The following is a 15312-nucleotide window of genomic DNA, read 5'->3' on the forward strand; positions in this document are numbered from 1 at the left end:
CGCCGCTCTCCGCCCGCCGCCCGGCCCCGTCCCGCCGCCCGGCCTCGGCCCGCGGCGTGCAGCCGCCATGCCGTGGCCTTTCTCGGAGTCCATCAAGAAGAGAGCCTGCAGGTACCTGCTGCAGAGGTACCTGGGCCACTTCTTGCAGGAGAAGCTCAGCCTGGAACAGCTCAGCCTGGATCTCTACCAGGGCACCGGCTCCTTGACGCAGGTCCCTCTGGATAAGTGGGTAAGAGATGCTGGCGCTTCACCCCCTCGGCTCCTGCGGCGTCTGAGGGACCAGCTGATTCTCTGCCCCCGGCTGCCACCCACTTTATTTTCAACACCCAGCCTCTTTTATGTAAAATGTTATAGCCGTAATTAGCATTCAATCTTGGAAACTGTTGTTTGATATTCTAGCACTTAAGAAAAAAAAATCGCGGCATTTATTACAGATGCATTTTTCTAGCCACACTTGGATTGCACAATTTTTAATTATGAGAAGGGAAACAAAAACTGAAAGAAGGCAATAGCTGCCGATATTTCAGGGAGAACAAGCTAGTGTACCCCAAACTTTTAGAAATCCCTGTAGTTAATGAGAAGTATGTTTACTGACTACTAGAGATGGTGAAAACAAAGTAATCCCTGTGGTATCTATGCTTTGTCTTTTCTTGGAGACATCTTGGTTCTTAATGATAGTGTTATGCTGAGCTTAGTCTGTGTAGTCCTCTAAAGATTGTCTCCTCGTCTTGTAGTGGTGAAAGTACTTGTTGACAAAAAGAAAGCTGATTTTTGCTGGAGTTTGCTCAGCAGGTGGCCTGTCACACTCCAGTCCTGGCATGTATGTTTTTTGAATATATCTATATTTATACACACATGTATATTTCCAGCCTACTCTAGAGACACACCTTTGGATCACTGTGTTTGTTATATTTTGTAAAGGTTCTTGGTTTAATTGCCAGCATTACTGAATTCTACCTGTGAGTCGAGTGTCTGTCATGAGGACACTTAAGCACTGCAGTGAATCAGTCACTGACTTCTAGGGTAGCACAGATCATGAGCTAGGTCCTTTGCATTAATATTTTCCAAACCACCTTTTTATTACAGTATGTATTGGTATTAGGCCATACAGAATACATTTTAAAGTACATGTGAATATATGATGTTTTCAGGTAATGATTTTTAATGTTGTTAGTGTGAAAATATGTTTGAAAGTGGTAGGGGTCAGACGCTTGCAGAAATGCTCAATGGTACCAGTGTCTGAGTGTGGACTTTTTTTGTTGTTTGCTTGTTTGTTTCTTCTTTTATTTTCTGGCTGTGTCTGCAGCTTGTTTTCTGTGGCAGGCTTGCAGTGAGGCTGCCTCGCTTTAATTGAATTGTTGTGCCCTCTAGTGGGTAACGAGCACTCTTTGCGAGTCAAAGTTATATTATTTAAAATATAAAATACTTAATAACAAAGCAGTTATGGGCCAGTACTAAACGAAGTTTGCATAACGTGTACACAGTGATTAAATGAATATACTGTAATGCTTAGGTGATCTTCCCCATTTGTGGATCAGCAGTTTTCTGTTCCACTTGTAAACAATTACATGTTTGAGGTTCTCTGCACGTGACTCTCATGTATGACAGATTGCAAAAGCAGATGTCACGGAAGTACTACAGCTCTTTTTTCCCCCTAGTCACTGTAACCTTGTTCTCAATGAATCACCAGGATGACTGTATTTTTACATGGCATCCATTTTTACAGACACTTCTGTTCATCTCAGCACTGTAGATACTTTAGCCAACATTGTGTTTATAGATTGTAGAGATATGTAGGAATTCCTGGGGCTATTAACGTCAAGCTTATGGCTTTTGGGCTGTGGGTTGTTCAGAAGAATCAGGATGTAATGCATGAGTTTGTGGTTGAATTTTAGTATACATTAAATACTACTTTTGTGGACTGTTGATCAATAGTTTGGAAACAAGTCCTTATGTGAAGGCTGTGCTTCAGTTTTAAAATTTCACTTGGAATGCTCCAATTACTTCCTTCTAGGAACATCTGGCCTATTTGTGAAGCAATTTAGCTCAAGAGTGCTTCAGTTTTTTTGCTTTTAAATAGTAAACTTCTATTTTAAAATAATAAGCAGTGTACTAAAATACACTTACTTTTTATTGCCATGCACATGGGTAGCAAAAAGACATCTGAGTCAGATTTATTGAAATTATGATAGCTAGTTTATTTCTTGCTATAGCAAATAATTTGTAAATTCATTCAAATAATTTTAATGAACATGTGATATTTTAAAATAGTTTTCATCTCTAACAATTATTTTTGCCTTATTTTATGCTATTGCCATATCTGTAATTCTTAAATATAAGCCCAAATATGTTTGAGCTTTTATATTATTAATTTTATAAAATTTTAATGTCACTGAATTTTAGTTGATTATTTGATTCCTGAATAATTTCCCAGTAGGACTGTTCAGGTTCTGTTTCTTTAAAGTTTGTCTTTTGCTGCTGCTTGAGTGGACTTTGGAACAGGAACTAGAAAAGCTGAACATGCAAGGCAAGCAAAATCCTAAAGGCAAGGTTATTAAGAGCATAAGGAGAGCAACAAGTTAATGTGATGGGAAAGTTGCACCTGGAGATAGAAAACTAAAAATAAAGAAAATATGTTTACAGAAAGTTACATTTTAAAAATTATTCTATATAATTGGAATATAATTTTAAATACAAAAAAAAGTGGACAACAACTTTTAAATCCTTATTTCTTTCAAAACTTACGATGCTGAATTTAAGCATTTTCTCAGGTAAAATCAGTGGCCTTGTTCTAAACTCAGGAAGGTCAAAACCGTACTTTCTCTTGCCAGTTGAAGATTGTCCTTTTATTACAACCACAGTCTTTAGTAGGGTTTTGTTTACATTGGAAAGTTGCACTCTCTGGATTTGGTATGCGAGTAAGATTAGGATTTGTTTCATTAAGGCAGCCTAACTACTTCTTGTCTAAGAACTTAAATTTTAACTACATTTTAAAATCAAAGCACAGGCAGGAACTTGCTTTTTTATTAGCCGAAGTGTGAAGAATATGTTTAATGTGTATGGATGTAATGAAGCCTATATAGAGCAATAGGGGAGTCTTCTGAGGATTGTGGAAAACTTGAAAATCTTAAATTACTACATTAGAGCTGGTATGATACTTTGGACAACTTGATGGTAGTAGTGTTTATAATGCTATTATAAAGGAATGCTTTATAAATGACAAGTATGTTACAAAGCAAGAGAGGATTGTTTGGGTCCATTGTTCCACTGTCACAGAAAATCAAAACCAAACTTCACATTGAAATTACATACTATGAAATACTCCTATCATAGAAACTAGATACTTTTTGTGCTTTTACTGTCAGCCTGTTTTCAGTTTTCTTCAAGTACTGCCTAAGAAAGAACAGATGAAATTTGTTAGTATTCTCATATTTATAAGAGTAAGTTAGCAGACATTTTTTTGTATAGTGCAAAAGTACAGATTTTACAGTCACCACAGAGCAATTCTAAAAGCTAGGTAGTGTGAAATTGCAATGGAATTGATATAGTTGAAAGTGTCTATTTTTTTGTCTGAGTGTAATTAATTTTCTAGTAATGTCAAAGTGTTTTTATTTGTTCGATGCAAAATTACGAATATGATTAAAAAATATTATTTTTAATTTTTATTTTGTTGTTTTCTAGTGTCTTAATGAGATCCTCGAGTCTGCTGATGCACCTCTGGAAGTCACAGATGGATTTATCCAATCAATTTCTTTATCTGTTCCATGGGGGTCATTGCTGCAGGATAACTGTGCATTAGAAGTAAAAGGATTAGAGATGGTCTTCAGGCCAAGACCAAGGCTTGGTAGGCTTATTTTTTGATTTTAGAAAAGGAGATTCTTTACAGTTTTTCAGAGTCAAAAGTCTACCCTTGCTTTAGTTAATTCTTAGCCTTATTTAAATTGTCATTTAGCTTCCATACATTAATGATTGAGAGTTAATTAAAAAAAAAACTGCCAGGTGTTTGTCAGTTGGTTGTCAACTCAATTAATTGTTGCTCTGTTAAATAATTTAAAATGCTTATAATATTCCTACTGTTGTATGTCTTCCAAGCTGTATCAGACCTATAGAAATGGAAGTGTGGGAAGGATTTTTTGCAGTTTTTGGGTGTTTTATTTGCAGTTCTCTGAGGCAGTGTTAGTAGTTGTTGGGTGGCAGCAGGACAACATCATGGTGTAAGACTGGGGGGCTGTATTATGGGAGGTTCTGTCTTTGTCTATTTCAGGCTAAAAGATGCATCTTGTTGTATATTTAGAGAACAACAAATGCAATTTAATTGCTGTTGCAGTGTGAAATAATGACTTTTAAGTACTCTAAATCCATACTAACTGTGATTATAATGCTGAGGGTTGTCTGAGTTCTTCAAGCTTGTCTGTATCCAGATGCTTGTTACTTATCTACTTTAGATTGTCCTGGTGATAAATTTTTACTGGTCATCAAGCTTCCATAAATTCTGTGGAACATACAGTTCATTTTTAGTTGTGAAAATTGTTTGAGTGTCTGAAGGATTTCAATTTGGTTTTCTTCTTGTAGTGTAGAGAAGGTGGAAAAAAACATTTTTTTAGCTTAAAAAGGAAAAAAAAATGTGTAAAACCTATTTTTCAACTTTTGCGAGCTACCTTAAATGACTTACTTGCTTACATGTACTCTATGTTTCATCTGTAGTTGTTTAACTGGAATAAAGTTTGGAGCTATGTTACTTTCTGATGTAAGATTATTGCTTTGAAGAAATAGTAGTGTTAGGAAGAAACCTTTATTTCTTCACCTGCATCCAGTTAGTTCTCTTTGATGTACAATGCTTTATAAGAGACCAAATAGTGTAGAAAAAACCCCATGGTGCTGGTTTTATCACACATCTATACCCATGTGGAGGTTTCCAGACCTGAATGCTTAACTGGAATGTTTTGCCTGCTTAACACAGTTGTATTTGAGCTAGTTTTATTTTTGTCTGCCTGTACTGGAGTGTGATAGTTGAATTTGATTAACTTTTCTAATCCACAGTTTTATAGTATTTGCTCACAATGGCTTTGGCATTAGCTGATAGGAATGCATTGTCAATTAAATTAATCTGGCTGATGAAAAACTTGTTCAGCTTAATACCTGCTGTGCTCTTGGATTTTATTATGTTTTACTTACAATTTCAGGTCTGTGTTAGGCATTTAAAATGGGTTTTAATGTGCTAAGATAACATTTTAAAACTTCCTTAGTGTTTCTCCATGCAAGATATGTTTCAAGAGGAATAAGAAACTTTGAAATAATTCTTAAAAATGGGACTTAATTAATTGTGCCAATTATGCCTTCAAAAACATACCAATATAGTGAAAGAACTCCAGAAATTGTGTTTTAAATTAGTTAAACCACTGCTAAAAATTGATTATGTTGTTGATTACCTGATTTCTTCTTGTTTATACTGAGTTTTCAAATACGAGAATCTTACCAGTGCAGTCTAAACAGATTATGTTAATTTTAAAGTAGTAAATTCTATAATGAGCGATTATAACTTAAATTTGTTTTATATATAACTTCTTTATAAGCTGTTGAATCTCTTTGCTGGATGTGGCAAATATATATTGATGTGTTTTGTCTTTATAGTTTCATAAAGTCCATGTTTAATTTATTAAGACCTATTTTACTCCACAGCATCTGGTTCTGAGCCTATGTATTGGTCAAGTTTTATGACCAGTAGTATGCAGCTTGCAAAAGAGTGTCTTAGCCAAAAATTGACAGATGAACAAGGAGAAGGGTCCCAGCCTTTTGAAGGACTTGAGAAATTTGCAGAAACTATTGAAACAGGTATGAATCAATTATTGAGATTTGAATTAGCGTCTGAGATTTAATTGGTTTTCTTTGTGTCTCAGTTTTACAAAACGACATCTCAACTGCCATAACTTATATGACTATTTTTCATTTGTTAGCTGCTTGTAAAATCTAAAGAGGAATGTTGGACAAGTGATCTTGATTTTGAAGTGGGGAAAAAAAGTCCCATTTACTTCCTAATACAAACACTTTCCTCAGTGGACAGATTGAACTCTGTTTCAGGGCAAGTTGGTGTCCTGAATAAATCCAGCTAAATCTGTGTCTGGGGGATTGATGACATGTCTTAGTTTTGGAGATAGTTGTGTAATTCATCTATTTCTAATAGTGATATTATTGAAGGAGAAATGGAAAATATTTCTTCAGATGTATTTGTGTAAAGCTGACCTGTTATGTTGTATGTCTCCATAATCACACCTTGTTGATAGAAGTACTTCAGAAACGTTTTTTTTTGTTGGAGGTGGTTTTTCTAAGTGGACAAAAGAAAGGGCTTATGACTGCATTATGTGGTGGAGAACTTTGTGCAGAAATGTCTGAGCTAAGGAAAATGTTTCAAGTCCCATCTGGAGATGGAATCACTCATTCCAGGCAGCATGCTGCTGCAGCAGTGCTTAATAGTTAAAAATATGGTGCACAATGAAGATGTTACTTTCCTTGAGGATCATCCACACTGAGCTACAGGAAAACTTGGTTGAGCTGTCTCTTGTTAAAATGTGTGAGCCTTAGAGAGCAGTTCTATGCTATAGATAAACGTATTGGTCACTTAATAGGCGTGTATATTGTCTGTTGAAGTCTTGTTGCTTTATTAAATTCAGTTGATAATTTCCATTGAAATAAATATTGAGAGCTTAAAATTAAAGACCATTTAATATGGCTACAAAAGTAACCATTCAGTAACTTGACTTAATAGTCTACACTGTATTTTTTTGTTTTCTCCTTTAAGTTCTAAGAAGAGTGAAAGTTACCTTTTTGGATACTGTGTTACGAATAGAACATGTGCCGGAAAACTCTAAAAGTGGAACTGCACTTGAAATCAGAGTTGAAAGGTGAATTTTTTTTTAAATCTGTAGATTTTTTTTTCCCTAAGATACTTCTTGCCATTTCCTGTAAAATACATTTTACTCATACAAACAAGTTATTAGTATATAGTTAGACACTTGCTCTTGAGCACCTCTTTTATAATGCTGGTGAGTGTTTTCTTCACTCAGATTCCACTTAGCGTGTTTATGCTTAAGTTTTTTAACCATCAAATTAGAAGAGTTCTGTTTTTTCCTGGGATACATTTTCATCAGCTCTTACAGTTTATGAATAACATTTCTCAGACATTCAACCACCAGTGTATATTGTTGGCCAGTCAGGCCATGTGTACAATTAGAAAAGTGAAGTGACCCTTTTGAGTAAGACACTTTAAATCTTTTTAGTAAAAGGTACAGTCCTGAAAAACCCCCAAACCCCTGAAAGAATTTTGGTTCTATGTGAACGTTCAAAAGAGCCCATGTGAATTCTGTGATTACTTTGAACATGAATAATGTACATGTTCTTCATGTAGGTTATTTTCAACCAGTGGGAGAGTGTAATCATACTTTCTTGCAAAGTATTGAGATCAGCATTGAATAAAACTGATGCTTACCAAGAATTGGTAAATGAAATATATTTGGTTTTAAAACTTTATAAGCTTCGGGTTATTGTGTTCTCTAGGGTATGTTCACATTGGAAACATGTCTTGGTTTTGTGGTGTCCCATATAGAAGTTAAGATTTCCACCCATTTCCAGAGAGTGCTGGGTTTTCATTTCATGACAGTGGACAGCACTGTAAAAGTATGAAGAAAGAGACCATGTACAAACTTAAAGGTTAAAAGGCACAAGAGAAGTAACAATTTTCATGCACCCACTGTCTGCATTTCCTTTCTTTTGCCTCCCAGAACTATGTACTGTGATGAAACTGCAGATGAATGCTCTGGAATTAATGTACATCAGCCCACAGCTTTTGCTCACAAATTACTGCAGCTCTCAGGTGTCTCTTTCTTCTGGGATGAGTTTCCTGCATCAGCAAAGTCCTCCCCAGTGTGTTCAGCTACACAGCTGGTAAAAATAAATACATTATATAAGAACGTAAATTGATGAAAGAATATATTGTTATGCTATTAGATTAATTCTGAAGGATACAGAAGTTGAACTTGTACTTAAATTTGTATTTGGAAAGTTTTATAACAAGTTCCTGTTGATTTTGAGGAGAGACAAGGAAATGGACTTTAGGACTGAGTAGAAATTAGGAATATTGTACTGGAATCTGGTTGCAACTTTAAGAACTAGAAGTTGTAAGAGCCCTGCAATTCACTATTTGTGGAAACTGCCTTTTTTTTCAAAGGCCTAATGCTTTGCATTCTATGTGCCTTGTTTTTTCACTGTTATCAATACATGTTTTTAAAGCCTTTGTCAAATTTATAGATTGTCAAGTGATTGTGTGATAGGCATATTTGAAATGCTTGTGTTTTGCATTTTTTTCCTAAGAAACAGGATACATTCTTATTTCTTTACCTGTAACTTTTTAAGGCAACTGAACCAAAGCTTTCACCTAGCTGGAATCCAAAAATAATTTATGAGCCACATCCACAATTAACAAGAAACTTGCCAGAAATTACTCCTTCTGACCCTGTACAGATCTGTAAGCTGATTGGTAGAATGGAATTGAGCCTAACATTAAAACAAAATGAAGTACTTCCTGGAGCTAAGGTTAGTCATGCTTTCCTGGTGTTTAAATGAGTAGTTCTGTGGAATATTTTTTTTTTTTTTCAGTACATATGAAAAAGGTGTAATATTCTCAGGGGAACAAAATTGCCATAGTTTTCATGTTGATTCTTTATGCTAATAAATATGTGTAAAAAGACCTTTTTATGGTAGTCAGACAAGTCAGGGCACACTGAAATCTGTTAAATGAGAATTCCTGTTTATTAGAGAGAGACTGAATTTAAGTGTTCAAAAAACAAGTAGACCTGATAGTGAGTATATAAGTAAAGCCGTGTAATATAATTCCCCTTCTCTCCAGTTTTTAAATTGGCTGTTGACCTATTTTGAATAACATACTATATGTTATAGAAAGCATAAAGTTTCTACTGCAGTAGGGAAGGGTTTTTTTATGTCCAGCAATTTCTAGCCAATCTTCAGCTGTTCTTGTTTATTCATTTAAGAGTCCTTGGTGTGAAATAGAGAAATGCTGCCAATTTCAAAAGTATTAATATAAAAAACAAAATGCCTTTATCAGTGTAAGGTCTATTTCAGAAGGTGTTTACTTGAGTATTTCATAATTAATAAGTAAGACTAATTTAATTTTTGATTACTTTGGGAATTGTTAAGGGAAAAAAAAAATTAGCAGATTAATGGAATTCTTGATTTTTTTTTTCTGTTACGAGATTGTGTATTTATTTTAAGCTGATAGTCAGTGACACACCTGCATTTATCCTGCCAAGCTCCAGGTTGGAAGAAACACAAAATTATGTTTCTAGTTGTTTTATAGAAGATGAAGATACCAGTGTAACGACTGTATTCTTTTCACCATAAAAATCTATTATCCAAGTAACTGATTCAAGTAATGTAAAGAAAAATTTCTTGAGTGCTCTTGACAGCATTCTTTCCTTTTCTTTTTTAGTTGGATATAGATGGACAAATAGATTCTGTACATCTGTTTCTGTCACCAAGGCAGGTTCATCTTCTATTGGACATGGTAGCAGCTATTGCTGGACCAGGCAAGTATTACAAAAAAAGAAAAAATAATTTTTGCAAGATAAAAATGTTTCCTCAATTGAAAAAAAATTGTGGTGGTGCATTATTATGAGTTTTTATCTGATTTTAATAAAATGCTTTGTATCTTCTCTGAGTTAGGACTATGATTAATTTTTTGTCTTCAGTGACAAATTGTACATCTAGTAATAAAATCAACAACTAAGGCTTGATACATGACTATATAATAATAGAAGAAATGAGGAAATTCTAGGTGGAGAAAGCAAGGAGACCATACAAATTCTGGCTCTTACAGCTTCTGTTTCACAAGAGGAACTTTGTTTCTCTGTCCTGTGTTTTAGTGACAGGCACAGAAAAAGTAGAACAGACTGTAATTGAGTTTGTTTGTTTGTATTTGTGAAGAACTAAAAGCAGTGTTTCAATTAATGCAGTAGAAGTATGAGAGTGCTTTTGGTTTGTTCCCCTCATCTATTTTATGTAACAACACTTGTTAGGGTAAATAATATTTTCGAAAGATAGGTCATATTCTGGGTGGATGCTTAATATTCTTCTTTTATATACTTGTATTTAATATACTTTTAATATATATTTTAATGTACTTGTTTTATTGAACATGTTCACTGTCTTTGGACAATTGGAGAAGTATTACATACAGTTTCCCATGTGTGTCATCTTCAAATCTGAAACTCTAGTAATTCCTTACTAGTAAAACTTTTAAGAGGTTGTGGCCTTAGTCTCTGAAGCTGACTGAGAAGTGTATGCATATTATATGCTAACACACTGCATCTATAACCTTGAAATGTTTTCATCAAATGTGAAGTTAATAAATGCTAAGAGGTAGTCTGTTCTGAGCAAGTAAAACCATCAAACCAACAAAATGCACAAAAACACAGATCTGATACATGAAAGAATGTATATAACTACACATGCAAATATATACACCGGTGATTCATTTTCAGAATAATTTTTGGATTTTATTAGGGATACAGTCAAGGAAATTACAGTAGGATTTCTGTCCTTTTTTTTTTGAATTCAGAGAGTCTGAGCAGGATAGAATTGTCAAATAAAGACAGGAAGAACCGGCCAATGCAACAGGAGGACGAGTATCGGATTCAGATGGAGTTGAAGCGTTATTTAAGGAAAGAGTCTTTATCTGCAGGAGCATCCTCTGAGCAAAGCTTCTATGAGACAGAGAGTGCCAGAACACCTTCTAGTCGTGGCAAGTATAAAAGATAATGCAAAATAGCAAGTAACCTGTTGTTAAGATTGTTTAAATTGATTGTTCATCTTTTAGTCTTACCAATTTATGTATTAAAATAAGTTTGACCTGAAGTAATTATATGCCATTAATCATAATTTTCAGTAAAAAATTGACTACTTTAGGTATTAGGCTAGACTTGATTCAGTATTTCCATAAAACTGTTCCATTTATATTAATGTGGAACATGCTAAAAACACATACAGCGTGGCATCTTTTCAAACGTGTGGTTGAGGAAAGCACATCTAGAATAATAGTTGTATTTATCTGATTTTATGTGAATACTTTTTTGTTAATTATTTTTAATGTGAAATACTTTGATTTGTCAAAAGGAGAATGTATCAATTTATAGAAGTTATACCAGCTTGAATGTGAAAATGAGATATTTAACTTCTAATATTCATGAAGTTTTTTGTCTTGGTTTTTATTTAGACTCTCTCCACAGACACTACTATTCTCATGTCAAGAAAGCTTGGGACTTCTGTAAATAATGTATTTAGTTGGTTATTCTAGCAGTTAGATTTCTAGACTTAAGAACACATTTCTGTTAGAAAAAAAGTTTTTTAAAATTAGTAAATAACTCTTAATTATCTGTGCTTCTGTACTAGAGGAAGAAGTTTTCTTCTCAATGGCTGAAATGGACATGTCCCACAGCCTTTCTTCCCTTCCACCTCTTGGAGATCCTCCAACCATGGATCTAGACTTGTCTTTAACCAGTACATACACAACTACACCAGCAGGATCTCCACTGAGCACTACAGTGGTATAGTATTAACTGCATTTGAAATCTTTCAGAAATTAACACTTCTGGCTGAAACTGTTGGATAATTGCTGCATTCTTTACAATGTCAGGAACTGTTGCAAAATTCTAGAACAATTGAAATATTTAGAGCTGATAGTATTCCTTTTCTGCTATGAAAATTATAGTGGAATTATTCTCATTTATTTGGCTAAGCTAGGAAATCTGTTTTCAAATGCCTTGAAGCTTATATAGGATGCTTCATGATTTATTTTCTTTTGAGTTACCTGGTTTTCTTTTAAAATAGACTACACAGCTAATGTATGAAATTGTAGTATTAAATTTTTCCTCAAAAATATAAAAACCATGCTGTTGTTATCACTATCTTTCCCAAATCTGTTGTGTACCTAAAGTTTTCCTTAATGAAAACTGTGGAGAGTAGTTGTACAACTAGAAAATACATGCTCCTGAGGAGTGCAATTTTAGCCTTAAAAACCTGTGGAATTAAAAAGCATATCTTGAAATAAAGCATACCCGCACTGATAAGCTGAGCACTAATTCTCCATGAAATGGCATGCTGTTGATTGTTTATGCATATTGGGGTTTTTTGGTAATTTACCTAACCATTTATGTTTGATCTAATGTCTGACAGCTCTTTGCAAATTTAAGGTCATATATATTTTTTGTTTTAGCTGCAACCGACTTGGGGTGATTTTCTTGATCGTAACAAACAAGAATTACAGCCTCCAAGAGGTTCCTCACTAACAGCCAATATGGTTCACCAGACTTCCATAAGAAGGACATGTAAGTAACAACAGATAGATAATTTTCCCTAGATAATTATGAAAATGAATTGTTATGCAGCAACTTGGTAAAAAGAAATGAAAATCAAAAGTAAGATGATTTTATAAATGTGTTATTGCTGAAAAATTACGTGAACTTAATTTTGTATTTCAGCTATTCCATCCAGATCTGTTTCTGTGGATGAATCCAGACCTGAGCTACTTTTTAGACTGGCAGTTGGAACTTTCTCAGTGTCTGTACTTCATATTGACCCTTTACCCCCACCTGAAAGTTCACTGAACCTTAACCCATTGACACCAATGGCTCGGGATTTCTTTGCCCGAATAGAAAAGATTGAGCCAGTTAAGTTTTCAACAGAAGATTTTCTGTCCTTCCGAGAAGTATTTGCAGAAGCTTGTTCTCATGATCACCTTAGGTATAACTTTGCTTATTAATAAATATAAGTAACAAAAATATATTTTAAGTAAATTTGAATTCAATAAGTTTATTTCCATAGGAATTGTGTCACTTAGTATTTGAATTGCATTAGACTTCTTTATTAATTTCAAAATAGTCTTGTATTTTGACATCTGTTGTCCAAGACATCTTTTTTTAAAAAAATTAAAACAGAAGAAGAAAGGACAATAAACATTAAATAATAATGTTTATTATTATAAACATTAAAATCACCTAGCTTTTTCATATATGAATTAAATTAGGTACAGTTTCTATGATAGAAGCCTAGAGAGTTAAGAATAATTAAGTAAATTATTTCTTTAGAAATAGCTGTCTTTTACAAAACTGTTGTTTTTCCAATATATAGTGATTACTGCTTGAAGGAGCTTAGGGTTTTACGTAGTGAAAAATACAATATCAGTAGGGATGAAGCCTAAGTGAGAACAAGATAATAAAATCAGGTGACAGTCTTTTTTTGCAGAAATTTTTACCATCCCAGTACAGTGTATGAAGTAAAATATTTAGGGGTATATATACCTTTTCTTAACTTGTGTATGTAATTTAGACTTTGTGAGACATTTGACTTCTTCATTGTCTAAGGATGTTAGTTTTATATGAACTGCACCTCAGGTTAGATGCCTAGAATGTTCTTTACAAATTTCTCTTGTGCTGTTGATTATGTAACATGAGCTGCATTGTCTTTGTTGCTATATCTGTTGTAATTAGATATTTTCATATATTTGGAGGAATTATGGTGTTTTAATGATTTTAAAAGGATTGTAGTGATCCTTTTTTTGCCTACTTAAGTATTGACTTTTCATAATTGTTATAGATTTATGCTACTTTTAATAATTCATAATTTTAATAATCCAGGTTTATAGGTACTGGCATCAAAGTGTCTTACGAGCAAAGACAAAGGACTGCCTCGCGAAGTTTTAGTACTGACTTATCCATTGGCGAGATGGAGTTCTTGGAATGCCTTTTTTCTACTGACTCTCATTCCATGCAGCCTCACTATACAGAGGTATGTTAAAAAGAAAGGGAGTTCCATAAAAAAGAAATGTTAATTGTGTAACTGAGAATGGTAGATTTTAAAATGATTGTAATTTGAATGTTTCTTAATGTTTTTTAGTTTTTTAAATATGTTACAATTTTAAGATAAAATTTATGTTTTAATTCTGAGCGCAAATAGTGAACCCAACTTCTGTCATACCTGACAGGAACAGCGCCAAGTGGCCAAACTTTGTTAGTTACTTCTTTTGAATATGGTTTGGACATTACAGTACATGTTTTTCAAAAACTAAGCAATGGAGTTGAGCAATGCAAAGGTTTCTTGTGTTGTGATTATTCTTCTAGCTCTTTTAATGGTCAGAGACATCCAGTAAGGTAGCTGAATGTGTGGATTGAGTAAACAATTGAGCTGGGGTTCTGTTCACTGACTTCATTTTACCTAGAACAGCCTGTCTGTTCTAGGTAAAATGTAATAAATATGTTTTCCTGTGGCATCTCCTTCCCATTTATTAAACATTTTGACCTTTTTTTCTTCTGAAGCTGCTGACATTTCATTCTGAAGAAAGAAATGATTCTCATTCTATGCCATGCCTTCAGCTGCATTATAAGCATTTAGATAATAGAGGACCTCAGGTAAGATAGGAGAATAAAATGACTAAGTTTCTGTACAATAGCCTTTGTCTAATTTGGTTAATTTGAACAGAAAATTGACTATAAAACAGAGTTTGTAACTCCTACTTACTGTAATTTGTTTCACTGTGTTGTGCTGAAGATTTTAGTGCTTTTTCTCTTTCTTTTCAGGGTAGTCAAGGGAGACTCAGTTCTGTTCCACAGAAAGCAGAGTTACAAATAAAGTTAAGTCCAGTGTTTTGTGAGCTGGATATTAGTATTGTAGACAGATTAAATTCTTTACTTCAACCCCAGAAACTAACTACAGTGGAGATGATGGCATCTCACATGTATGCTTCTTACAATAAGCACTTAAGTCTGGTAAGTTTAAAGTGAAGCTGATTAATAAACTTGCTGGGTTTTTTTGGAGGAAGAAGTCAGGGTGACAGTAAGCCCTCAGACTGCTAGTTTGGATTGATTTGTGGTGGCTGAGGTGCCTTTTTTTAGTGTGAGAGATTTTTTTCATTTGGTTGGTTGGCTGGGGTTTGTTTGGTTTTTTTCCCAGCTTCTGACAGTCTTGTTTTGCATTCAGTGATTGCTCGAAAACAGACCAAAAGACAGTGGTAGATGCTTCACAAACTGCCTAAGTTCTCAGCTTCTTGAAACAGGGAGAACTGGGCAAAAAGAGTAGTCTTGACTGACTTCTCATCCCTAATCTGTCCCACCGTGCTCTCCAGCAGCTGATATAAAGCATTGCTAACAGTTCAACTTCTGTGTTGAAATCTTTAGTTGTCACAATCAGCCCAGTTGTCTCTGCTGTATATTACCTGCTTTTGGGGTAGGTAACAGAGAGAATGGGGGTCAT

General features: G+C 34.3%; 1 protein-coding gene across 2 annotated transcripts in view; it reads left to right on the forward strand.

Moving 5' to 3' along the window:
- The first annotated feature begins 3 nt into the window (after positions 1-3).
- Positions 4-15312, forward strand: part of ATG2B (autophagy related 2B) — a 45166-nt gene continuing 29857 nt past the window's right edge. The window contains exons 1-14 of one of the 2 annotated variants that reach the window (XM_077783969.1): positions 4-229; positions 3682-3844; positions 5680-5832; positions 6797-6899; positions 7776-7938; positions 8407-8586; positions 9500-9600; positions 10632-10810; positions 11458-11612; positions 12281-12392; positions 12546-12807; positions 13701-13851; positions 14379-14471; positions 14640-14828. In XM_077783969.1, coding sequence (XP_077640095.1) covers positions 68-229; positions 3682-3844; positions 5680-5832; positions 6797-6899; positions 7776-7938; positions 8407-8586; positions 9500-9600; positions 10632-10810; positions 11458-11612; positions 12281-12392; positions 12546-12807; positions 13701-13851; positions 14379-14471; positions 14640-14828 — 2166 coding nt within the window. In that variant the 5' untranslated portion in view covers positions 4-67. Of the gene's footprint in view, positions 230-3681; positions 3845-5679; positions 5833-6796; positions 6900-7775; positions 7939-8406; positions 8587-9499; positions 9601-10231; positions 10811-11457; positions 11613-12280; positions 12393-12545; positions 12808-13700; positions 13852-14378; positions 14472-14639; positions 14829-15312 lie in introns of those variants that run through there. The other variant, XM_021549703.2, reaches the window with a different exon arrangement.

This window comes from Lonchura striata, chromosome 6 (assembly GCF_046129695.1).
Source record: "Lonchura striata isolate bLonStr1 chromosome 6, bLonStr1.mat, whole genome shotgun sequence".
Taxonomy (NCBI): Eukaryota; Metazoa; Chordata; class Aves; order Passeriformes; family Estrildidae; genus Lonchura; species Lonchura striata.